Genomic DNA, 24,917 nt, shown 5'->3' on the forward strand with positions numbered 1-24,917 from the left:
ACTGCAATGGATATTCCAACCCTGAGCCCCGGCCTGCTCCGCTCTTGCTGATCAAAACCTTTTTTGTGTGCTGCTGCCTAACCAATGCTGTGCTGTGTAAGACTATAGTGGCAGTTCAGGAGGAGAGGCAAAGGCTTCTTCGGAAAATAATTTTTGATCTTACACATGGACTAACCTATAGCCTATGTTCTGTTCACTTTGAGAAGGAGCGCGCTAAGATGAGGAGGACCAGAGATCAACTTTGATAGCTTGCTACTACTATAATTAATTTGATTAAAAACAATATGGTTCTTGCCCATTATGTATTTATCAGTTATTGACCTCACAATAAGCCAGATTCAAGTAACTTGCATTGTGGTACTGAAACTTGAAGCAGATCAATCGGAAATGGACATGTCATGGTGCTGAAAGTAAGTAAATTTGAGTGGGCATAATTAATTTCAACTGTCTTCATTTTAATTCGCCTTTACTAACAAGAGGACTTTGTGTTGGAGCCTATTTAAGAAATAAGAGGTAGGCCTACCTGTTTGACAGACAAAATTAGGCTATAGGCTGTTATATCCATAGATTTGTTGGTCAATTCCTCCACCCACCATGCACTCTTTAACCTCTTGAATGTAACTAAATGTAATTAAAAAATATCTACATAAACCCCAAAAGTAATTATTTATCATAAACAACAACTAGTAATGTTGCATACTCCAAGAAATGTTAAAATCTCACCTTTCTGGTCATTTAAACATGTTTTTTACTGAGGTGCAGTCACTTTTGAGGAAACAAGCTCAAGTACACAGTACAAATATGATAAAAATATGAAATATTTGATATGTATTTCCTATTCAACAAAACTGAATAAGACTTGAAATCACTTATATTTTTTCTAAATATCTATTTATAAAACTACTAACTATAAGATTTCACCTTCCTTAACTGTAATATACATATTTGTATATTTAGTGTAAGAGAAAATGTGCATATTTTCTAAAGGTCTCTCTTGATCAAAACGTCTGCCCCCATCGTTGTGAATCTCACACATAGCTCTAGCTTTGCTTTCTGAACTCATTAGGAACTCGCCTTTCATCTCATATTAATCTTGTCCGTCTATGACAAACAAAGTGTAATTTGTTTTAAAATCATGAATTGTTTTAGATTACTGGGTATGAATCGAACTCTAAATGTGCTACAGCCACGAAATCACTCTTTCGCGCTGGGCTACAGAAGCTACTGAAGCGCGCGGAGGTGGAGCACGGAGAACATAACGCACGCATGCTCATCTATGATGCTGCTCAGATTATTGCAATCGATGTTCATTACTGAACTCGGAGACAAACACACTTCACAAGATATGCCTACTCTATTTCTCCGGAGCTAAAATCCTGTCATGAGCAGTAGTTTACACATTTTCTAAACAGAGACGCATAAATAGGACACAACGTGAGGAAGACTAGGCAGCCAAGCCAACCGTGAGTGAGACAACATTTGGTCACAATTTCAAAATTCAAACAGAATCAACAAATTCGAACTCGAAAAGGGGGCTGGGTATGTTTTCTGAACACGTCCAAAACGATGGAGTTACATAACTTCCGAAAACAACGCCAGTTTGTGGGCAAGGCAAGCCCACTCGATACTAATCAACCAAGGGGCACACACACCCCTCTATCGTCAACGCCCCCTCCACAATCTCCCTCCCCGATAGGTCCAGGCAGAGATGAAAAAAACAACAACAAGGGCTTTAAAAACATCCACATTGTTCCGTCCATCAGTAACATCTGGTCATCAAACCGGGGTACTGTGGCTACATTCTCCTGTTTTCCGGCGCATTTTTTATTCTCCTCCATCTCCGGGGAGGACAGAAATCAAAGTTTATAGTTCTTTCTTGCGTGAACCCAAAACGCGAACATGCCCAGCAAGAGGAAGAAGAACAAGCTCCGCATGAGAAGGGTGGTAAGTGCGGACCACCTGGGCTCGTTCAGTTTCCCAGTGTTGTAGCTAATTAGGCCAGTGGTTCCCAACCAGGGGTACTTGGCCTATCAACATGGGATAATTGAGAAGACTCATGAGACTATAGGCCAACTGTTAAAATGCACATGAGGAGTACTTCAGGGGTACTCTGGGCAGAGCAAACTTCAGTTGGTGGTACAGTAACCGAAATAGGTTGGGAACCACTGAATTAGGCTATGATCACCTGCGATGTTTGGAATGAATTTTCGCTCCATGTTTTCATCCACTCAGGTAATTGAAGTCCATTGAACATTTCATCCATTAAAATTATGCAATTTCAATGGATGAAATGTTCAATGCACTTCGATTACTATATGTGTGTGTGTGTGTGTGTGTGTGTGTGGAATGGATGAAGGATCGGTACCATGGATGAACAAACCTCCTTGTACGCTAACTAAATTGTTTTTCAAACCTAAATTACTTCAGTCATGCATTTTTAAGCCGAGTGGATGCATGTGAAGAAACCACTGCCAAGATGTCCGTCATACATGCTTAACATAATTTCCAATCCATCCATTCCAATCCACCCAACTACATGGCGGGCACACTGCATTGGATGTGGCTCGCCGTTCCTCTCCTTGCTGGCTTTCCGCGATAACACAGCGCGCTGTTGGCAATGTTTGATAAGGGCCGTGCATAAAGTTCGATCTCGCTGTGTATGCTTCTCGGCCAAGTAGGCTATCTACAAATTGTTATAAACAATCAGTGACGTGGTCATGCTGGTTCGTAGATTTTGTCAATTGAATGAACGGTTTATCACAAGCACGCAACATCGGCGCAAATTGCGCTCATATGCAGTGGGTGCGCTCGAAGTTTGTGGTTGCAATTGCTTGGTCAGTCATTGGGCATAAACTGTCAGCTATTCATTGAATTGTCGTGAGCGGAGTTATAGCATTTAACGTACTGGTCGGATTAGTAAAACATCTTAATTGTATACTCAGAGGTGGAATGGCAATAATTTACTCTTTTACACAAGCACATATCTTGCAAGATGCTCTGCACATTCTGTACCTGGGGCTTGGGTGGAGGAGCCTTTCCTTCATAGGGAGGGGGGGGGGGGGGGGTGTCGATGGGAAGGGCCAGAGGAGTTAAATGTGTTCTCCATCTTAGAACCTGTGCCCCCCTCCATTTATACCATGATCACCTTATGCAACAAAGGGACACATTTCTCCACTTTTACCACCTAGCAATGTGTATTCTTCAATTAACATCAATTAATTAGAATGTATATTCTACAAATCATTTAGATGTTATCCAAGGCTCTTTCATAGGTCTGCCGTAAGTCAGTTAATATTGTACATGCACTACACTTAAGATCCCTTGCAAATACTTCTCAGTATGGTGAGATTGGAGTTCTCCTAAGCACCCTCCCCCCTAACTCAAACCAAGGCTGTATTTGGTAATGAATTTTATGCATGCCATGGGCCTGTGCAATCTTTGAAACCTGTCACAGAAGCCCAGATAAAAACTTATCCCAAATCCTTATCACCTTTGCATGCTCAAGATATCTATGGAGGTGCATGGGTGTCTTTGATATTTACATGGATGACATTACTAAAGAAGTATGGTGAACAATAATATATAATATGCATTAACATTACTAAACAAATATTGTGAACAGTAAAATTTGGAAGACAAGATGTCTATAAGAATATATATATATATATATATATAAACTTCCATGCACACTGAAATCTGTATCATGTTATGTAATTATGAACCTAAATGTATTGTTGTTGATGTGTATTTATGCGAATGATTTGATAGTAAAATTAAAATGTGAAACTTCAATAAAGATCTTTTTTAACAAAAACAAGACAGCAGGGGACTCTCTTGCTGATTGACGCTCCGATCACTAACTAGGGCGCATGTTCTGCTTCAGTGCTTTTCTTAACTTGTGCTTTTTACATGTGCTCCCCTGCCCCTTCAAACAAGTCTCTCTAGTTTCTTTCCAAAGGATGACGATGTCTGGTAAATGGTTTTAAGTCTACTCCTATTGACTGGCTCAACTCTAAATCGTACCAGTGCAAAGGGGCGGGAGGTGTTGTTTTGACTGACAGACCAAAAGGCAGAGCTGTTTTTTTATGTACACTCACTGGGCTTATGCGCTTGGCAGCTCTGTAAACTCTGCTGGCTGGCCGGGCCTCTCTCGCAGCTAACGAGGCATAGGGTGTGATTATAACATGATTATAATAAGATTGATGTGATTAGTTCAGTCTTCCCTGCGGGGCCCCATCCCTAGCCCTGAGCCCTGCTGACTCGCAGGTTTCGGTCCCGCCTGACTTGACGTGTCAGAATCACTCGGAGTCAGACAATTTACCACCATTATCCAACCTGTTTTGCCCCCCCCCCCCCCCCCCCCCCCCCGCCACATTGATTGGCACCATAGCCCAAAGGTTTAGTCCTCTGTCCTCTCTGGGAAAACATGTTGGTCCTAGTTTGGTATTCCTGGTATTTCATCGAATAGAATAGGCCCTCTCCCCTTAACTCCAAACTAGACAAGTAATTCAATAACAAACAGCCCTCTGGCTGGATTACCTTCAGCAACCTCTCCTCATATTTTTTCTCTCCATCTCTCACTGTTTAATCAAAGCAGAGGGATTCATAGTAAAGTTCATCAGACACACTTCTCTCTCTGTCTTTGTGTTGAGCAGCAGGCCCAGAGGAGGGTCCTTGAGGAGCAGCATTCTACTGGCGCAGGCAAAGGAACCCCAGGAGTGGCTGCCGTGGCACCCCCCAGTAGTAAAGGTCCAGTAGTAAAGGTCCCAGTCGTAAAGCCCCCTGAAATATCCAATTGTCACCCCCTTATTCCCCCCACTATAGTAGTAAAGGTCCCATTCGTACAGCCACCAGCCCCAGTCAAAGTACCAGAGCCTGAGCCTGCGGTGGCGGTTGTAGAGCCTGAAGTGGTAGCAGCTGAGGTTGAAGTTGAGACCCCAGTCGAAGCTCCAGTGGAGGTTGAAGTCGAGGCCCCAGAAGAAGTCCCAGTCGAGGCCCCAGAAGAAGTCCCAGTCGAGGCCCCAGAAGAAGTCCCAGTCGAGACCCCAGTCGAGGCCCCAGAAGAAGTCCCAGTCGAGGACCCAGAAGAAGTCCCAGTCGAGGACCCAGAAGAAGTCCCAGTCGAGGCCCCAGTCGTAGAAGCAGAAGCTCCAGTTGAGCCCCCTACAGAAGAAACTACAGCAGGGCAGGAAGTTGAAGAAAGCATCATTCCAGGGACTGAGCCAGTAACTGAGGTAAGTACCCGCTCTCCCATTTTGAATTTGTTTGGGAATGGGGAGGATTTGGGTTCAGGTGGTTTCTGATGTGTTGGGCATGGACTGGGATTTTTTTACATTTCTTTTCACAAGTGACATAGTTTCTGTACTTAACATTAAACCAGCACCCAACACTTGAGTAAAGTTATATCTTTGCTGTGCAAAATGGTTCCCTGGTTGCTTTGCTGTGCAAAATGGTTGCCTTGGTTGCTTTCCATGGAAATGAGATAAAGTAGCGTTAGCGTGGTGTGGAAAGGAGATGGGGGGGGCAGTAGGAGAACAGCATGTTCTATTTAACAGAGGCTGTACATGTACAGGAGTGTAGGCAGGGCCCCTGTTGCAGTCACTATACATTAACCTTGTCTACTGTAATTTGTCTTGGATGGATTTGTCTGTTCTAAAACTGATTTCACTTGTGTTTTCTAGAAGATTGTGGTAAGAGTAACTTAATAACATGAATACTTTCCTCTAAAGCTGTTTTAAGGTTTTCTAATGAACCAGGTTAGCTAACGCTTTCCCCTACACGTGACTGGCGTTAGTGCAGTATTTTCTAAAGTTCCTCCGATGCTGTAGCTCCGACGCTGTAGCTATGACCACATATGACGTGTGTGCTGACATGTGCTCTCACATGTATGTGAGTGTGTAGCGAGGGATAAGGGGGTGGTTATATATGATGATGGACTCACGGTCAGCCGATAGAGCTCCACAGTAAAGTACCAGCCCCTCACTCCCCTTGCAGTCTCTGAGGGCCCAGGCGGTGTTCAGCCCTCGGATCCCCGCCCCCCCAGCCCTCTTTTCCTCAGCCCTATGCTGCTGCGCTCACCGTAGACATGCCAGAAACGCCTTAGACACACACATACAGGCTTTCATAAAGGTACTTTGGACTCACGCACACACATAGTGGGTGTGTTATACACACTCGGTGTCAGGATAGTTTTATATAGTTGGTAAGATTTGCACATCCTTGTACTCTTAACATAGGAGCACTGAGACACTGCACTCGCCCAAATCCATAAACCGTCGGTGCAGGTAGAGAAAGGCTTGACAGTTGGTGGCTCTGGTCAGTCAGTCGGTTGCGGTTTCTTCACGATGGGGCTCATATTCAGCTGGCTGAGGGGGCCAAGGCCCCTAGACTCCACACCCCTACTGGACGTCACCGTAGAGACACAGGTGAGCCCCCCCTCTGATGGGGGGGTGTGTTTGTCTTATCCTGGAGGGAGGGGGCGGGGCATCTGAGGCCAAACATTTTGTACCAGGCAGCTTTCTCTCTTGGCTCCTCCTCTTTCCTGCTCTTCCCCTCTTGTGTGCCCAATTATAGGGCCCCTATAGAGGTGCACTTTCTGTCTGGCACCTGTTGTCACCTAGTGCCTCTGCATGATGTCCCCCCACCCTTGAGCCCCCCACCTTTCTAGTGCCTGCCTTCCTGGGCTGACTGAAACTAGGCATTTGTTATGAAAGGTGACCATTTTTTTTCTCCGCTTCACCCATCTCTCTCTGTCTCCCACATGTGGAAGTATTTACCATATAGGAAGCTTCTCCAAAATATAACACGAGGCTAGCTCTCCTATGTGTGCTGAATCATTTCTCTTTTTTGGTCTCCAAAAGTTCCCCCCCATTGGAATTGGAGTGCCATTTAGCTCTGTCAGGATTTCTGTAGTAAATGTCATTGTTCGTTTTTTACATTGTGGGTATATTGTTCCCTAGCTTCTACAGCAAAAACAGGAACTTGGCTACTAGGAAAGAGGAGGAGGAAGGGGGTGTGTACTAGGAACATTATGTCCATAATGTTCTCTGAAGGGGTTCAACTGTGGTCTGTCTGATAGAAAGGGCTGCACTAGGATCAGTTTTGTACATTTTGGCGAGACAGAGCTGCGATCAGACCAGTTTGGTACACAGTGTTCCACAACAGCTAGGGATGGTAGTAGTGGCTGTGGCTATGTGAATATAGGCTGCCAGTGGAAGGCCTGTAGCCCACAGTCTCTCCCTCCCTCTACACAGCTCTACCCAAGCTATATATTTACTTACCTTTAGCTATAGACTACGTGCTTGTTCAGTATAGTTATGGTGGCTCCTTTGTTTAAGGGTCCCTTCAACGGATCACTTTTAGACCCCTTGTCTTAGTAACATAACGTGCTAGAAAAATGCTGATGACTTTTTCTGTTAAAGGTCCCCAAAGCACACACATCCCTGGGATGCTCGTCTTTTCAGTTCGCTGCAGCTAGCGACTGGAACGAACTGCAACGAACACTCAAACTGGACAGTTTTATCTCAATCTCTTCATTCAAAGACTCAATCATGGACACTCTTACTGACAGTTGTGGCTGCTTTGCGTGATGTATTGTTGTCTCTACCTTCTTGCCCTTTGTGCTGTTGTCTGTTCCTAATAATGTTTTTACCATGTTTTGTGTTGCTATCATGTTGTTGTCATGTTGTGCTGCTACCGTGCTGTGTTGTCATGTGTTGCTGCCTTGCTATGTTGTTGTCTTAGGTCGCTCTTTATGTAGTGTTGTGTTGTCTCTCTTGTCGTGATGTGTGTTTTGTCCTATATTTATATATATATTATTATTATATATTTTTTTAATTCCAGCCCCTGTCCCCGCAGGAGGCCTTTTGGTAGGCCGCCATTGTAAATAAGAATTTGTTGTTAAGTGACTTGCCTAGTTAAATAAAGATTAAATTAAATAAAAACATATAACTGCCCATTTGAACAGAGGTGTTCTATCTGCAGTTTGTATAATTTCGGTGTTTGACCATGTGGAGGTCGTGTGATTAGTGTCATCTGCTGTGATGGAACTGAGTAGGGGTGTTTTGTTAAGGTGTTATTCTTGTTGACTTGCTAATGGAACACTATCTCCCTCCAATAGGGTACCCGTTTTAGACAGGCTTTTTTCTGGCCTGGTTAGTGTCATTTGTAAAATAGCATATAGATTTTATGTAGGAGGGTATGCTCCAGTCCCAGAAATTGTAAATTATTTACAATCTCTGCACAAATGATGTGCTGTAGACCGTGTCAGTATTGGTCAACACACCTGATAGCACAGTGTGTGTGTTCAGTACCAAGTGTGCATGCTGTGAATTACGCACCGAGGTGGGGAGATGGACCATGTGGCACAGAAGACAAAGGCTTGGCGGAGGGGAGGGGGTGAATGCAAAGATGGTTTCCTCGTAACCTCCAGCTTGAGCTATCAATAGATATTTGTTCTCTTTTCTCTGCCTGCCATGGAGAGAGGGAGATAGGAGGGGGCGTGGCAGATCTCTGGCATTATGTAATTGGCTCTAACGTAACTTCGTGTTCCATACCCCCCCACACACATACTCCTATGTAGCCGACACAAAGCCAGCACTGAGGGAGGTGTGTGCGCAGTGCACCCCTAGTGTATTTTCTAAGGAAAGGTTTATGATCTCTGAAAGTATATTTAGCAAAAACCTTGCATTTTTTACACATGAGTGAAAAACATAACAATTGGGCACCACTGACCCACCCACCACTGTTTCTAAAATAAAATGCCATCATGTAGTTGTATTAATTATTTAATACAGAATTTAAATCTGAATTGCTTAATCCTAACCTGATGTTCCAAACCGGATGACTGCTACTCTGCCACTCCAATATCAGGCTAGTTTAATTAACTTTATATCCACTTGACTATAGCAGTCAGTGAAATGTATATTCATAACGACTCCTTTCTCTCTACTTCTTCTAGGCCATACCCATTCCTGAGGCCCCTGTGTCAGTTCTTGCTGAATTTAAGGTAACCCCCCCCCCCCCCCCCTCCCCTCCAATCAACTCACTGAACTCTATTCCTCAACTCGCTGAACCAGTCATGGAGCCCCCGGGCACCCCGAAATTATCCCACAAGTCATCTGCTGTTGCTCAAACATGGCTCTGGTTGAGCAGCAGGGTCTGAACAAAGAACAAGCCTGTCTACAGAAAGGTGTTCCTACATGCAGCTAACAAAAATACATGGAAATGTCTGCTCTATCCAAAATTACAACCAACTTATTGCAGCATTACCGCCAAAAAAAGACCAACATTGGATAAAGAAAATTGTTATAAAAAAAATAAGTATAACAGTTTTATGTAAGGACCAAAAAATGTACAGATGTGACATACAGATTGCAAAATATTTGTGAAGAGATTTTCGATGTACCGATTCCATCACACTTGGTTTATGAACTGATACACAAAACGACACCGGATGCAAAATGTTAATTATTATACAAAATTCTTGCAACCAATAGAATGTTATAGCTTTGCAGCTTTGCAGATTTTTCTGCGAAGAGACAGAATCATTAGATAATTTTGATTTGGTCCTGTCCATATGTAGCTTGTTTTTGGTTGCAGGTTCAGGATTGGCTGAAGAATTGCAACATTTACCTGGAGTTAACTCTGCAAATAGCACTGCTGGGTGATCTGAAAAGTAATAGTCAATCGATCAATAATATAATAATACTCATAGCAAAAGTGTTTATCTTTAATTGACAATCTCTAAACTACAGTATGAGAATAGAAAGGTTCATAACTTTTGTGAAACATCACAGCACAATTGAAAAATTCGGAAAGTATTCAGGCCCCTTGACTTTTTCCACATTTACATCAGTATTCAGACCCTTTACTCTGTACTTTGTTGAAGCACCTTTGGCAGCGATTACAGCCTCGAGTCTTCTTGGGTATAAGATTGGGAGAAACTCCCCAAACAAAGTGTGCCATTCTTCTCTGCAGATCCTCCCAAGCTCTGTCAGGTTGGATGGGGAGCGTCGCTGCACAGCTATTTTCAGGTCTCTCCAGAGATATTCGATCGGGTTCAAGTCCGGGCTCTGGCTGGGCCACTCAAGGACATTCAGAGACTTGTCCTGAAGCCACTCCTGCGTTGTCTTGGATGTGTATTTAGGGTTGTTGTCCTGCTGGAAGATGAATCTCTTTGCCCCAGTCTGATGTCCTGAGCAGGTTTTCACCAAAGATCTCTCTGTACTTTGCTCCATTCATCTTTACTACTCTCCCAGTCTCTGCCACTGAAAAACATCCCCACAGCATGCTGCCACCACCATGCTTCACCATAGGGATGGTGCCAGGTTTCCTCCAGACGTGATGCTTGGTATTCAGGACAAAGAGTTCTATCTTCGTTTCATCAGACTAGAGAATCTTGTTTCTCATAGTCTGAGAGTCTTTAGTTGCCTTTTGGCAAACTCCAGGTGAGCTGTCATGTACCTTTTACTGAGGAGTGGCTTCCGTCTGGCCACTCTACCATAAAGGCCTGATTGGTGGAGTTCTGCAGAGATGGTTGTCCTTCTGGAAGGTTCTCCGATCTCCACAGAGGAACCATCGGGTTCTTGGTCACCTACCTGACCAAGGCCCTTCTCCCCCGATTGCTCAGTTTGTCCGGGCGGCCAGCTCTAGAAAGAGTCTTGGTGGTTTCAGACTTCTTCCATTTAAGAATGATGGAGGCCACTGTCTTTTTGGAGACCTTCAATTCTGCAGACATTTTTTGGTACCTTTCCCCATATCTGTGCCTCGACACAATCCTGTCTCGGAGCTCTACGGACAATTCCTTCGACCTCATGGCTTGGTTTTTGCTCTGACATGCATGGACAACTGTGGGACCTTACATAGACAGGTGTGTGTCTTTCCAAATCATGTCCAATCGATTGGAGTCCACCTGTGGTTAATTCAATTAAGTTGTAGAAACATCTCAAGGATGATCAATGGAAACAGGATGCACCTGAGCTCAATTTTTTTGTCTCATAACAAAGGGTCTGAATACTTATGCAAATAAGGTATTTGTTTTTTATTAGGAAACATTTCTAAACCTGTTTTCGCTTAGTCATTTTGGGGCATTGTGTGTAGATTGATGAGGAAAATGCTTTATTTAATCCATTTTAGAATAAGGCAGTAACAAAATGTGGAGAAAGGGTCTGAATTCTTTCCGAATGCACTGTATTTCAGTAACACTACTAAGAATGCAAGATGCCAAAGCGAGGAACCCCCAATAAAGAACTGTCCAGTCCACAATGGAACATAGTTGTACTTTGCAGTCATGAGAGGAAATGTTTTAATTCCATTAAATGTAATTGAATCTCCCAGAAGTGTTACTGGCCTCAGCTCTTCCTTCCTATTTTGTTTTATTACAGATATCACACGTACACTCAGCAACGCCGATGAGTACCTTGACGATGAAGACTCTGACTGATTTAATATATTTTAGAATAAAGCTGTAACGTAAAATGTGGAAAAAGTCAAGGGGTCTGAATACTTTCCGAATGCACTGTATATGGCAAATAAAAAATCTAAACTGGATGGTGTTCAGAGATAGATGGGAGTGCTTGAGTGTAGCTGAAGCATGAGACTAAAAACAAACAAAAATAACTAATGTATAATATACTATGCCCGTAAAATGTATATAGTATGTAAAGCTGGAAGTAGAATCCATTAGCTTAGTCCAATTAGGGGAGGGGTGGTAGGGTTAGGGGAAAATAATAAAGTACAAATATATATATATGGGGGATTAGAAATTATGCAGACAATTGCATTGACAGAAGCCACAATCTATTTGCATTATTAAAGCTGATCCACCCCCTAAAATAAAAATGTTTAAAAATTATTTTTAAAAAGGTGTTCCTACTAGTATGACACCTTCCTCCCACCTTTTCACTACCAGTGTGTTTAACAACTACCTCTCCTTCTGCATTAAGTTGGACCATTAACGGTACTCTTTATTTTATAAATATGTACACTAACTCCTTGTTGTCCCTGTTCAGGTCGAAAACTCCGTAGCCATTACCACAGAGATCGCACAGGTAAAATATTACCTTTGTCGCTAGTCTGTCACTGTGCAATATGAAAATAATATAGTGCATGCCATTTTAGTCCAAGTGATACTGGGCCCGGTTTCCTAAAACCATCGTTATTAATGTTGCACTTGAAAACGTTAGTAATTTAACGGCTGCCTCAGACCACTCATAGAACAGCTAAGTGCATCGTAGGGTGCTTTTTTCCCCCTCCCGTGTCACTTTACACAGAAGATCTCCACTAAACATACAATCACAGGGTTTATCCATCTCTGTTGAGTTCTATTTATCTACTTCTAGACTACTGTCTGTAATTGCTCAATATATTTCATGATGTGTAGCCTAATGTGCGCAATGATGAATTAATGGATTTTTATTGGGTAAGCATTAGAATTAGCCACCTCAATATTTACACCCGTAAGTGGTAATATTGCTCTAGGAGCTGATCAGTCATCTGTAGTGTGAAATAATTCTAATGTTATGGTAAGATTTGAATAGGGAAAGCTGATCTTTTGATCCTATCAGTATTGGCACATGCTCCAACAATGCACTTAGCGACCACTCTCTCTGAGGGGTGTTTTGGGAAACGCATCTTCGGCCATTGTAAGAAAGATGCATCGTTAAAACACTCGTAAGCCTAAGTTCCATCGCTATCGGGAAACCGGGCCCAGGTGCAAGGTAGAATCTGCAGTGAATCTAAGGTGTTTCATTAGTAGCCTACTGTGTGTATATCAGCCATACTGCCCTTGCATGGTGTGGCGTTTGACGGTGTTCCACTGCATGTTTAGACTCATGACGAGCCGTGGCTCGAGGCTGAAGTGGAGGCTGAAATAGTTGACGAGGTCCAAGCGAAAGTAGAGGCAGTAGTTGAGGAAGAACCAGAGCCCGATCCCGTGGTCAAGGCCGAAGCTGCCCCAGTTGTAGAAGCTGAACTTGAACTCGAAGAGTCGGGAATCAAAGACGGAGACAGTCCTTTTGTCAAAGCTGAAGTCATTCCTGAAGATATTGATGTCGAAGAGGTGCTACATCTCTCTGCCTCTGTTGAAAACTCAACTCGAGCCCTTTGTGTTCTGTTACGTGATGTTGTCTTGTGTGAATGTGCATGTAGTGTGTGGTTTGCTCTGTTCCTTCCCTTTTCTCTTAAACCGCATTCAGAAAGCATCTGATAATTTTTTTATTTTAGATTTTTTTATTGTAATTTCTCCTCTTTTCAGCATGAGACTGTTATGACAGAGGCACCTGAAGAGGTTCCAGTGGTAAGCTGAATTTCTTACTACATTGAACAAAAAAATAAACGCAACATGCAACAATTTCAAAGACTTTACTGAGTTACAGTTCATATAAGGATATCAGTAAATTGCAATTAATTCATTAGGACCTAATCTATGGATTTCACATGACTGGGAATACAGATATGCATCTGTTGGTCACAGATACCTTGAAAAAAGGTAGGGTCATGGATCAGAACCAGTCGGTATCTGGTGTGACCACAATTTGCCTCATGCAGCGCGACACAATTCCTTCGCATAGAGTTGATCAGGCTGTTGATTGTGGCCTGTGGAATGTTGCTGGATATTGGCGGGAACTGCAACACGCTGTTGTACACGTCGATCCAGTTCATCCCACATGCTCAATGGGTGACTTGTCTGGTAAGTATGCAGGCCATGGAAGAACTGAGACATTTTCAGCTTCCAGGAATTGTGTACAGATCTGTCCAGTACAGTTGAAACTGGGATTAATCTGTGAAGAGCACACTTTTCCAGCATGCCAGTGGCCATCGAAGGTGAGCATTTGCCCACTACTGAAGTCGATTACGACGCCAAACTGCTGTCAGGTCAAGACCTTGGTGAGGACGACGAGCACGCAGATGAGCTTCCCTGAGAAGGTTTCTGACAGTTTGTGCAGAGATTCTTCGGTTGTGCAAACCCACAGTTTCATCCTGGACTGCCGTGGTTACATGTGGTCTGTGGTTGTGAGGCCGATTGGACATACTGCCAAATTCTCTAAAACGACGTTGGAGGCGGCTTATGGTAGAGAAATGAACATTCAATTATCTGGCAACAGTTCTGGTGGACATTCCTGCAGTCATTATGTCAGTTGCAAGCTCCCTCAAAACTTGAGGCATCTGTGGCATTGTGTTTTGTGTGACAAAATTATACGTCTTAGTGGCCTTTTATTGTCCCCAGCACAAGGTGCACCTGTGTAATGATCATGCTGATTAATCAGCTTCTTAATATGTCACACCTGTCAGATGGATGGATTATCTTGGCAAAGGAGAAATGCTCACTAACAGGGATGTAAACAAATTTGTGCACAAAATATGAGAGAAATTAGCTTTTTGTCCATATGGGAAATTTCTGGGATATTTTATTTCAGCTCATGAACCATGGGACCAACACTTTACAACACTTTATATTTTTGCTCAGTATCTTTTTTTAATTGTGCAACTTCTTATACATTGTAATGATGTGCGCTGAGAGTCGAAACATAAAATGGGGCGGCAGGTAGCCTAGTGGTTAGAGCGTTGGACTAGTAACCGAAAGGTTGCAAGATTGAATCCCCGAGCTGACAAGGTAAAAATGTTAACCCACTGTTCCTAGGCTGTCATTGAAAATAAGAATTTGTTCTTAACTGACTTGCCTAGTTAAATAAAGGTAAAAAAAATAAAACGGAACATAATACAAAACAAGAAGCACAGACAGGAAACAGAAACTGGGGAAGGAACCAAAGGGAGTGACATATATAGGGAAGGTAATCAAGGAAGTGAGGGAGTCCAGGTGAGTGATGGTGACAGGTGTGTGCCATAATGAGCAGCCTGTTGACCTAGAGGCCGGAGAGGGAGCACATGGGACATATTATCTAGATGAATTTTCAAAGCGTTCGTATCAGTTCAACGCAGGCTGGGCTTTTGAGCTAGTGATCGTTCCTATTAGGAAGAATCGCTGGAGCACTTCACAAATTTGACACTTCTGTGTTTGCTTAATACAAACAGGACCCAGGAAGCAATGGTAGATTGTCACCTAATTTTTGCTTTGGTGTTAAACTGACATGTGCCCCAACCTCTCACCTCCCAGGAGACAGAAATTATCCCAGAAAAGCTGTGGAAGCCCGTGGAAGCACAGGTCGAAGAAGCCCCCATAGCCGAGGTCGCTCCAGCAGAGCTCCTCGTAGAGGTAAGGCTGACCAAGATATGGCATTCTCAGTCCGTTCACTTTTCTAAGTAAGAAAGTTGAAATGGAAGTGAAGTTGGAATTTGTATTTCTGAACATTGGGCTCATGTGTAACTCTGTCTATTCTCTCCAGGCCCCAGTAGACCCTGTCATCAACATAATGGCTGACTTTGCCATCACAGAATCTGTTCCCGTTGTGGAGGCAGCCATGGCTGAGCAGGTGAAACTCGCGCTCCAATCATACCCACTCTTGACACATACACACAATGACCACATTTAGGTGTGCACAGTATTCCGGATAGTAGCACATACAGTGCCTTGCAAAAGTATTCATCCCCCTTGGCGTTTTTCTTATTTTGTTGCTTAACAACCTATAATTTTAAATTGATTTTTTGTTGGATTTCATGTAATGGACATATACAAAATAGTCCAAATTGGTGAAGTGAAATGAAAAAAATTACTTGTTTCAAAAAATTATAAAAAATAAAAAAAAACAGAAAAGCGGTGCGTGCATTGGTATTCACCCCCTTTGCTATGAAGCCCCGAAATAAGATCTGGTGCTACCAATTGCCTTCAGAAATCACATAATTAGTTAGATTGCACACAGTTGGACTTTATTTAAGTGTCACATGATCTCAGTTATATATACAAACCTGTTCTGAAGGGCCCCAGAGTCTGCAACACCACTAAGCAAGGGGCACCACCAGGCAAGCGGCACCGTGAAGATCAAGGAGCTCTCAAAACAGGTGAGGGACAAAGTTGTGGAGAAGTACAAATCAGGATTGGGCTATAAAAAAATATCCCAAACTTTGAACATCCCACAGAGCACCATTAAATCCATTATAAAAAAATTGAAAGAATATGGCACCACAACAAACCTGCCAAGAGAGGGCCGCCCACCAAAACTCACAGACCAGGCAAGGAGGGCATTAATCAGAGAGGCAACAAAGAGACCAAAGATAACCCTGAAGGAGCTGCAAAGCTCCACAGCGGAGATTGGAGTATCTGTCCATAGGACCATTTTAAGCCATACACTCCACAAAGCTGGGCATTATGGAAGAGTGGCCAGAAAAAAGCCATTGCTTAAAGAAAGAAATAAGCAAACACGTTTGGTGTTCATCAAAAGGGATTTGGGAGACTCCCCAAACATATGGAAGAAGGTACTCTGGTCAGATGAGACTAAAATTTAGCATTTTGGCCATCAAGGAAAACGCTATGTCTGGCACAAACCCAACACCTCTCATCACCCCGAGAACACCATCCCCACAGTGAAGCATGGTGGTGGCAGCATCATGATGTTTTTCATCGGCAGGGACTGGGAAACTGGTCAGAATTGAAGGAATGATGGATGGCGCTAAAAACAGGGAAGTTCTTGAGGGAAACCTGTTTGTCTTCCAGAGATTTAAGTTGGGACGGAGGTTCACCTTCTAGCAGGACAATGACCCAAAGCATACTGCTAAAGCATCACTCGAGTGGTTTAAGGGGAAACATTTAAATGTCATGGAATGGCCTAGTCAAAGCCCAGACTTCAATCCAATTGAGAATATGTGGTATGACTTAAAGATTGCTGTACACCAGCAGAACCCATCCAACTTGAAGGAGCTGGAGCAGTTTTGCCTTGAAGAATGGCCAAAAATCCCAGGGCTAGATGTGCCAAGCTTATAGAGACCTATCCCAAGAGACTTGCAGCTGTATAAGGTGCATAAGGTGGCTCTACAAAGTATTGACTTTGGGGGGGGGGGGGGGGTGAATAGTTATGCACGCTCAAGTTCTGTTTTTTTTTGTCTTCTTGTTTCACAAATGAAAATATTTAGCATCTTCAAAGTGGTAGGCATGTTGTGTAAATCAAATGATACAACCCCCCAAAAAATCAAATTTAATTCCAGGTTGTAAGGCAACAAAATATGAAAAATGCCAAGGGGGGTGAATACAGCAAGCCACTGTATCCCGCTTAAGGTCTTGTTCGGGATAAGCTGTTTACATGCATTTTTGATATCCCGCTCACGAATATCCCGGTTTCCATGAATAAACAGAATATTCCTCATATGGGTTAAATGGAATAGTAACTGAAATCTGGACACTGACTGTAGGTCTATAACCTCTCACATGTAGAGTAATAAAATATGAACTCTGCAGAATTATGCATTTCTTGCAGTAAAATTAGACAACAAATTGTAATTTTGTTTCAGGAACAGGAGTGGAGTAATGTGATTTCTTTCAGCATCTCTTAAGAAAACAAGTTACATGTGCATTATCTTTGACACTTATGCAAGCAGACGGTATTTCAACCACATAAAATATGCACCCAAGACGAACTTTAGTCTTCTGAGCAACAAGTTATGACAAGAAGAGAAGCTGCATGTATCTAACTATAGTTGACAAATGGCCTACCAAATGTTGGAAAATATAGGCAGAAAAGTACCCAAATTAGGGGTGAAAGTAGCATAAGCCAGTAGGCTATACGGTCCAAATAATTTGTTATGGAGGATCGAACTACATAGCTATAACATACTTTTTAAAATGATTTGTTTGACAATCGGATGAAAACATCACAACACCCATATGTGAAACAGTCCCTGCGGAGACCGTGAAAAACAACAGTAAACGGGATAAGATGTTTACATGCCACAGTATCCTGTCAAAAATCAACATATCCCAGGCTTCTTTTCGGGGTTTCGCATAACCGCGATACAAGCTTTTTCGTGTTATTGTAAACGGGATATGATGTTTATATGCGTCAACTAAAAAACAGAATACTTAAGTATCCAGAATAATAAGAGGATATTGGTGTGCATGCAGATGTGGTCGTAGATGTGGTCACATGTTGTTTTGGCACACCTTCAATCATACAGTATGACCACCTGCTGATGTCCCCTTCCTCAAGTCCGACTGCGTGTCATCTCTGTTCAGGTGCCCGCAGTCCCAACGGATTCACTTGACGCCCTATCGGAGTTGCTGAACGACATCACTCGAGTCACTGAGCCTGCCCCTGTCACAGCTGAAAAAGTCATTGACGTGAGTCTCCTACATTTCTCTAAGCAGAGATGCTTTAGTAGAGCAGACGTGACACACAAAACACACTCCTGTAACCCTGTTGTCTGGTTGGTCTCAGGAGCCAGAGTGTGAGGAGAAAGAGGTGACAAAGATGGGGGTGAGAGACGACGTACTTCCACCCGATTACCGGCCCTGCTCGGAGGGCCTGCTGGTCAGAGTTGAATCATAATAACCTAAACTTCTCATCCACTCACTAACTTTGAATAATGAATTCAACCAACTCTTTACTCAATCACCTTGCTATATAATAAGCCTTAACATAATCAAACACTTGGGTGTAGGCTATCCCCTCATAACTTGCCTCATTTCAAATGCTCTCGCACATTTTGAAATGTGGCATTCCAGGGGTTCTTCCTCTCTGCCATCTGTGGGGCGCGGCTCTGTTGCGACCTGCAGTGTGTGTGACGTTTGGTGTGGCGTTATCTTATGTTTTTAATTTGTACACTTAGTGGCGTTATTTTATGTTTTTAATTTGTACACTTAGTTTACAAACATTCTGCCAACCATGGATTTCCAGTGGTGGGGTGTTGGACTGATCTTGTTGATCGTGTACATACCCGCTACGAACGGACTAAATAATGAAAACGCTGCTGGCAGCGGAATCCAATACAGCAGGGAGTTTTTACTACAATGCAACTCAAATACGAACGCGATGGATATCCCAATGGCCCATCTAATACCTGATTGTCTGCGAGTGGATTACAAACCCAAATGCAAACGTGGAAAACGCGGGGGAATCAGACAACGACTTAAAAAAATTAAGAACAAACTTCCCTTACCCACCACCTTGCTGATTAATGCCCAGTCACTGAGGGGGAAAGCGGATGAGTTGTCAGCGAATCTGCGCTTCCAACACGAATATCGGGAGGCCTGTTTGCTGGCATTTACTGAGACTTGGCTGGATGATAGAGTCCCGGACAGAGAAGTGGAGCCGGCCGGCTTCACCCTGGTCAGAGCGGACCGCGATCTGACAGTCACAGGGAAACTTCACGGCGGGGGCGTCTGCTTGCTTGTCAGGGACCAGTGGTGTAAATCGATCCTGGTAAGAGAGCGACTCTGTACCCCCGACATTGAACTGCTTTCTGTGTCACTGCGACCTTACTATCTGCCCCGTGAGTTCCCCCAATTGTTTGTTACCGTTGTGTACATTCAACCAAAAGCTAATATAACAAAGGCATCAGAGATTATTTATAATCTGTCACAGAAACTGGAATCCATCTCCCCCGACGCACCCAAATTTATTTTAGGGGATTTTAACAACTGTACCTTGCGCAAAGTCTTGCGCACATACCATCAGTATGTGAAATGTCACACTAGGAAAAATAGGACTCTTGATTTGTGCTATGGGACAATACCAAAGGCGTTCTCTGCCACCACCAGACCTCCTCTGGGGACATCAGACCACAATGTGGTCTACCTCAGGCCAACTTACTGTCGCCTCCTGGAGAGGGAGAAACCCACAGTTAAAACTGTCCAGATCTGGAATGACAACAGTATCACTTGTCTCCAGGGGTGTTTTGACTGTACAATGTGGGAGGTATTTGAGGACAGCAGCTCTGATCTGGATGAACTCACAGAGGTTATTTCAGACTATGTAAACTTCTGTGTTGAGTCAGTTGTGCCTACTAAGACCTGTAAAATCTTCCCTAACAACAAGCCTTGGGTATCAAAACATCTAAAATCACTACTTGATAGGAAGAAGGCAGTTTATGCTGGGGGTGATAGACAGGCTTTAAGAGATGTACAACGTGAGATAAAAAGACAGATACTGGTGGACAAGGAGGCATACAAGCAAAGGGTGGAGAGGACCCTCTCCTCAGGAAACGCAAGGGTGGCCTGGCAAGGGATTAAATCCATGGCTAGCGCCCCCCATATAGGCAGGGGAAAAACCAGTGCTGACCTTGGGGGATATGAGGGCCAGAACATGGCTAATGAACTGAATGTTTTCTTCTCAAGATTTGAATCAGACAACTTCGTGTCGGAGGTAAAACAAATGGAAGCATCATTACAAATGTTTGAGAGAGTTGTTGTTCAACAGTCTGATGTTCTAAAGTTGTTCAGGGGATGTAACACATACAAAAGCCCAGGCCCAGACAAAATAAGTGGGCATGTGTTAAAGCACTGTGCTGAACAACTGGCTGGTGTTTTTACAGACATTTTCCAATCCTCACTCAACCAGCAACACGTTCCAGTATTGTGGAAAAAATCAATAATTATACCAATTCCTAAAGTATCGAATCCCTCTGTGCTGAATGACTATCGCCCTGTCGCTTTGACATCCTTAGTTATGAAATGCCTTGAGAAAATTGTGAAAAGTCATATTCTCAGTGTCACCCAGAAGCTCCTCGACCCATTTCAGTTTGCCTATCAGACCAGCAGAGGAGTTGATGATGCCATTCTTACCCTCCTTAACATGGTCTATAGACATCTAGAAGGTGCCAAATCCCATGTCAGGGTTCTGTTTGTTGACTTTTCTTCTGCCTTCAACACAATCCAGCCCTACATTCTGGCACAGAGACTCATTCGGGACTTTTCCTTAGATGGGGGGCTGGTTTTGTGGCTATTGGACTTCCTGAGCCAACGCTCACAGCGAGTCAAAATAGGTCCCCATGTGTCGGATATACGCAATACCAACACAGGCTCTCCTCAGGGATGTGTTTTGTCCCCACTTCTGTACATCTTGTACACTAATAGTTGTACTAGCTCCCATACTGACAGACACCTTGTTAAGTTCGCTGATGACACTGCCTTGATCAGCCTGTTGCATGATGACGAGGTACATCATGGCCCGGTCCTAGATAACTTTGTAGAGTGGTGTGAGGAATCACACTTGGTCCTCAATACTAACAAGACCAAAGAGATGTGCATAGACTTCAGGAAGCGTACAACACCTACCTCTGCAACATCTATCAGAGGCCAGAATATAGAAATTGTAGAGGAATATAAATATCTGGGTGTCTTTTTGGACAGTAAGCTTCAGTGGAGTAAATGTACAGACCAGATCTACAAAAAGAGCCAACAGAGACTGTACTTTCTAAAAAAGTTGGGTTCTTTTAATATAGACTGTACTATATTGACTCTGTTTTACAAATCCTTTATTGAGAGTATTTTAACTTTTTGTATTGTTTGTTGGTTTGGCAATGCCACTGTCAGTCAGAGAAACATGCTGAGAAGGATTATTACCACAGCAAGTAAGGTACTTGGAGTCAAACGGACAGGCCTGGCTGAGATCTTTAAGGTCAGGGCCCTCCGTAAGGCTCACAAAATCATTTTAGACCCAAGTCACCCCCTGTACCTGGACTTTGAATTACTCCCCTCTGGGCGCAGGTATAGGGCACCCCTCAGCAGGAAAAATAGAACGAGACAATCATTTGTGCCAGGTGTGATATCCCTCTTAAATAGCTCAGGCAAATGTTCCCATTGACCCCGTAAGGCCAGCAGGCTAGTCTTTGTTTTAAATGTTTTATTTCTTATTTCTTATTATTATTATTTTTTTATTGGTGCGTGACTGTTATGGAAAGTTGTATTGTCAATCTTGTTTTGTATTTAACGCCACTTTAAATGTGTACATGACACTGCAACAAAATTTCCCCATGGGGACAATAAAGTAAGTAAGTGGATCGATCCTCCCTCGCCTCTCTCCTTGTGGTCTTCCTTTTTACATTCTGTTCATTCCCTTGGTTGTGGGCTGCTCCAGCTTGTTTCACTGCATTGGGCATGCCAAGTACTGTAGTGGGACTAATGTTTTTTTTTTACTACTCTGGATATTGATTAATTAGGAACCCCATTAGCGACAGCTAGTCTTACTGGGGTCCGACAACAAAAAATATTAGACCAAAAAAATACTTTACAATTGTTACACACACCTCTTGGGAGGGAACACAACACCCTGCTACACTCAACTCCCGTGAAATGAAAGAGGTATGGGATTGCAGGTGCGGGTAAGGATGACAAAGGCAGAGAATTACACCGTTAACAGGGAATTTCTTTCTTCACACGGTAATTCTGGGTCAAAGGGTCTGACGGAACCAAAGCAAAGAAGGTAAAAGTTAAAGAGCCCCCTCTCCTACCCACAACTTATCTATTCTTAACGCCACCTGGCGTGCTAACCAAAATACAGGGGGTAGTCCGCCCAGGTCTTACCTAGTGTGCATAGACAGAGTACATACTATGGGTATATGTATGCCCGCAGGCCTCTTGCCTAAGCACTCCCAAGGTGCCTTCCCCTTCCACCCTGGGAACAAATGAAACAGAATAATCAAAACAGTCCTTTTGACATAAACATATCTCCGCAGGACCAGCTACAAAATTCTTCACAAAAAGTGTCTGAGCAACAACCAACACAGAATATCAAAGAAGCTCTCCCTGAGCAACAAACAATACTGGGGTATACCAAGAAGCTCTTTCTTCCTAACAAAGGAACTCTGGCTTTTAAGCTGCACAAGGAGTCTAATTGAAGACAGCTGTATCCTTTGACGAGAGGGCGGGGTCAGAGCTCCAATTATCGATGGGTCCGACCAATCAGCTGCTTAGGACTTCAGGAAGCCATTTCCTGAAATACACACATACAAACCCACAACAACACAGAAATTGGGGAACGTAACACAATTTACATACATTTAAAAACATGTCATGTGTGTGCATCTATCAGTTATATGTCAGTACATACAAACAACAAGTAGGTCACATGGGGTAAGAAGCTTTGTTGGGAAAGAACTTGCAAGAAAGGCACTTCACTGTACTTGTGCACGTGACAACTTGAAACTTAGTGGTGCGCTCAACAACATTGACTGTCTGCGTTTGCTTTCACAGGCTAAAGAGGATATTGAAGCCCAGATGCAAATCGAGGCTAAAAAGGATGCCATAGATGAGAAGATGGTCCTTGACGTCATCTCTGGAGATTTATCCGCCCCCCACCCTGTCATCTCAGAACTGCAGTGTCACACGCAGCTCGCCGCCCCCAAGGTAGGAACCTATACCGTATTGAACTCTCCCAACCAATTGTGATCAGTCTTTAAGTATTTCAAATCAACCACCCTCAGTTCTAAACTCTTTTCTTGTTCTTTTAGGATATCCCAGCAGAGGCAGTGCTGAATGGACAGATGGCAGCTGAGGTGGCCATTGAGGGATAGATCTCTATGGGTGACGACTTGTTTAATCTCCCTAAACACTGCATTTGAATGCATAAGGTCTGGATTGGCATTAACATTCTGTTATTGTTCCTTTCTCCCCACAGATTTCCTCAGTCAGTATGAAGGACTGAAGAGAGCCTGACGGTGAGCCGACCAGCGAACTTTACTTTTCATTTTTTAGGGCTTAAAGGGACCGCTGGGAAATTTGACAGACATCCAACACTCAGTGCCTTTCTTGCTTGGGTTTTTACAAAAAAAATATTAAACAAGTTTAAAATGCGATATGAAGGTGGGGGAATAAGACTTTTTTTTTTTTATCAGAATGTGACAATTTGGAATAAACAAATGATGGCTTTCATAGATTTCTGTATCCCATTGCGTGTATTGTGGATTTGCATCAATTGTAAATGGCATGCATTGTGTATGAATACTGTAGAATTGATGAATGTGGCAATGGCTTGTCTTCACATTTGGACCATGTTTGTATGGATGAGAGGGATTAATTCCTTGTACACGTTTCCTGTTTTAACCTGGTTTGACGCCTTTTTGTGAAGGGACAGTATCGCAGTTTGTACAGTACCATAGCTACCCCCTCTTCTCCCTATCCCCATTGTGGTACTTTTGTTTTTTCAGGGACTGTATGATGACAGCTCCACCCTCTTTACTGTGTAGTGTCAGTGTGTCTACAGTCCCAAGTCTGTCCTGGGCAATGTGAAATGGTGTGTAGTTTTAGGTCCTCTGACCAGATGCTCTTAACATTTAATTACCTACGCTGCCAACTGAAAACAGAGTACGGGGGCCTGTAGATCCTGTTTTTAGTTTTTCTGTTTTGTATAGACCATATGATGTGGTACAACCGCTGTTTGTGTTCAGTTACGTGCTCTGGAAGAGACCATGGGGTTGTCATGTAATTGAGGAGCTGGGTTGGATTTCATTCACCTTTTTGAATAAAGATGTTACTCACCAAGTCCTTGATTCAGTTGTTGGCCTGTGTTCTACATTCCTTAGTAATCATGTTTTTGTTCGTTTTAACACATTCAGCTTGAGTTCCACATTAGCATAACGTTTGAAACTATAAATACTTTCAGGCAGCTGAAGCAAGCACGTTTTGTGGGATGGAATACAGTTATTAGCTCACAATCCTTTATCAGTAATTAATAGCACCACAATCTAGAAATGTTGCGATCGCACAGTTGGAGAGTGTTAACATTACATGGCAAAGCATAGCATACGGGTATGTGAGCTTGTTACTTTACCAAAGTGAGACATAATTACAACCAGGATTTCTGTCTGAAAACTGTTCAGGAAAAACTCCAGGCTCTTTGCTTCTAGGATGTTCAATTAGGAGACTGGAAGCATTTGACTTGTTGGGTGATTTATGTATTTATTTGGAGGATCTCCCCAGGTCCATAGATGTCTGCTACTTCGGCTGTGTTTACACAGGCAGCCTAATTCTGATCTTTTGACCAATTACTGGCAAAATACATGATCTGATTGGTCAAAAGTCCAATTAGTGGAAA

At 43.1% G+C, this 24,917-nt stretch overlaps 1 protein-coding gene across 1 annotated transcript; it reads left to right on the forward strand.

The window, feature by feature from the left end:
• Positions 1-1,787: 1,787 nt before the first annotated feature.
• On the forward strand, positions 1,788-24,351 carry LOC120052135 (calphotin-like). The gene is made up of 12 exons (XM_038999005.1): positions 1,788-1,944; positions 4,656-5,234; positions 8,960-9,007; positions 12,012-12,050; positions 12,830-13,060; positions 13,256-13,297; positions 15,116-15,214; positions 15,345-15,431; positions 18,122-18,226; positions 23,078-23,230; positions 23,335-23,407; positions 23,502-24,351. Exons 1-11 carry the CDS (start codon positions 1,900-1,902, stop codon positions 23,395-23,397), a joined length of 1,491 nt encoding a protein of 496 aa, XP_038854933.1. The 5' UTR covers positions 1,788-1,899; the 3' UTR covers positions 23,398-23,407; positions 23,502-24,351.
• Positions 24,352-24,917: the final 566 nt, after the last annotated feature.

This window comes from Salvelinus namaycush, chromosome 1 (genome assembly GCF_016432855.1).
Source record: "Salvelinus namaycush isolate Seneca chromosome 1, SaNama_1.0, whole genome shotgun sequence".
Taxonomy (NCBI): domain Eukaryota; kingdom Metazoa; phylum Chordata; class Actinopteri; order Salmoniformes; family Salmonidae; genus Salvelinus; species Salvelinus namaycush.

Excerpts from the sequence above, each read along its gene's own strand:
- LOC120052135 (XM_038999005.1), top strand. The coding sequence starts at position 1,900 with ATGCCCAGCAAGAGGAAGAAGAACAAGCTCCGCATGAGAAGGGTG. Across the intron at positions 12,051-12,829 it reads TTACCACAGAGATCGCACAG|ACTCATGACGAGCCGTGGCT; the intron begins GTAAAATATTAC and ends CTGCATGTTTAG. Across the intron at positions 23,231-23,334 it reads CGCAGCTCGCCGCCCCCAAG|GATATCCCAGCAGAGGCAGT; the intron begins GTAGGAACCTAT and ends TTGTTCTTTTAG.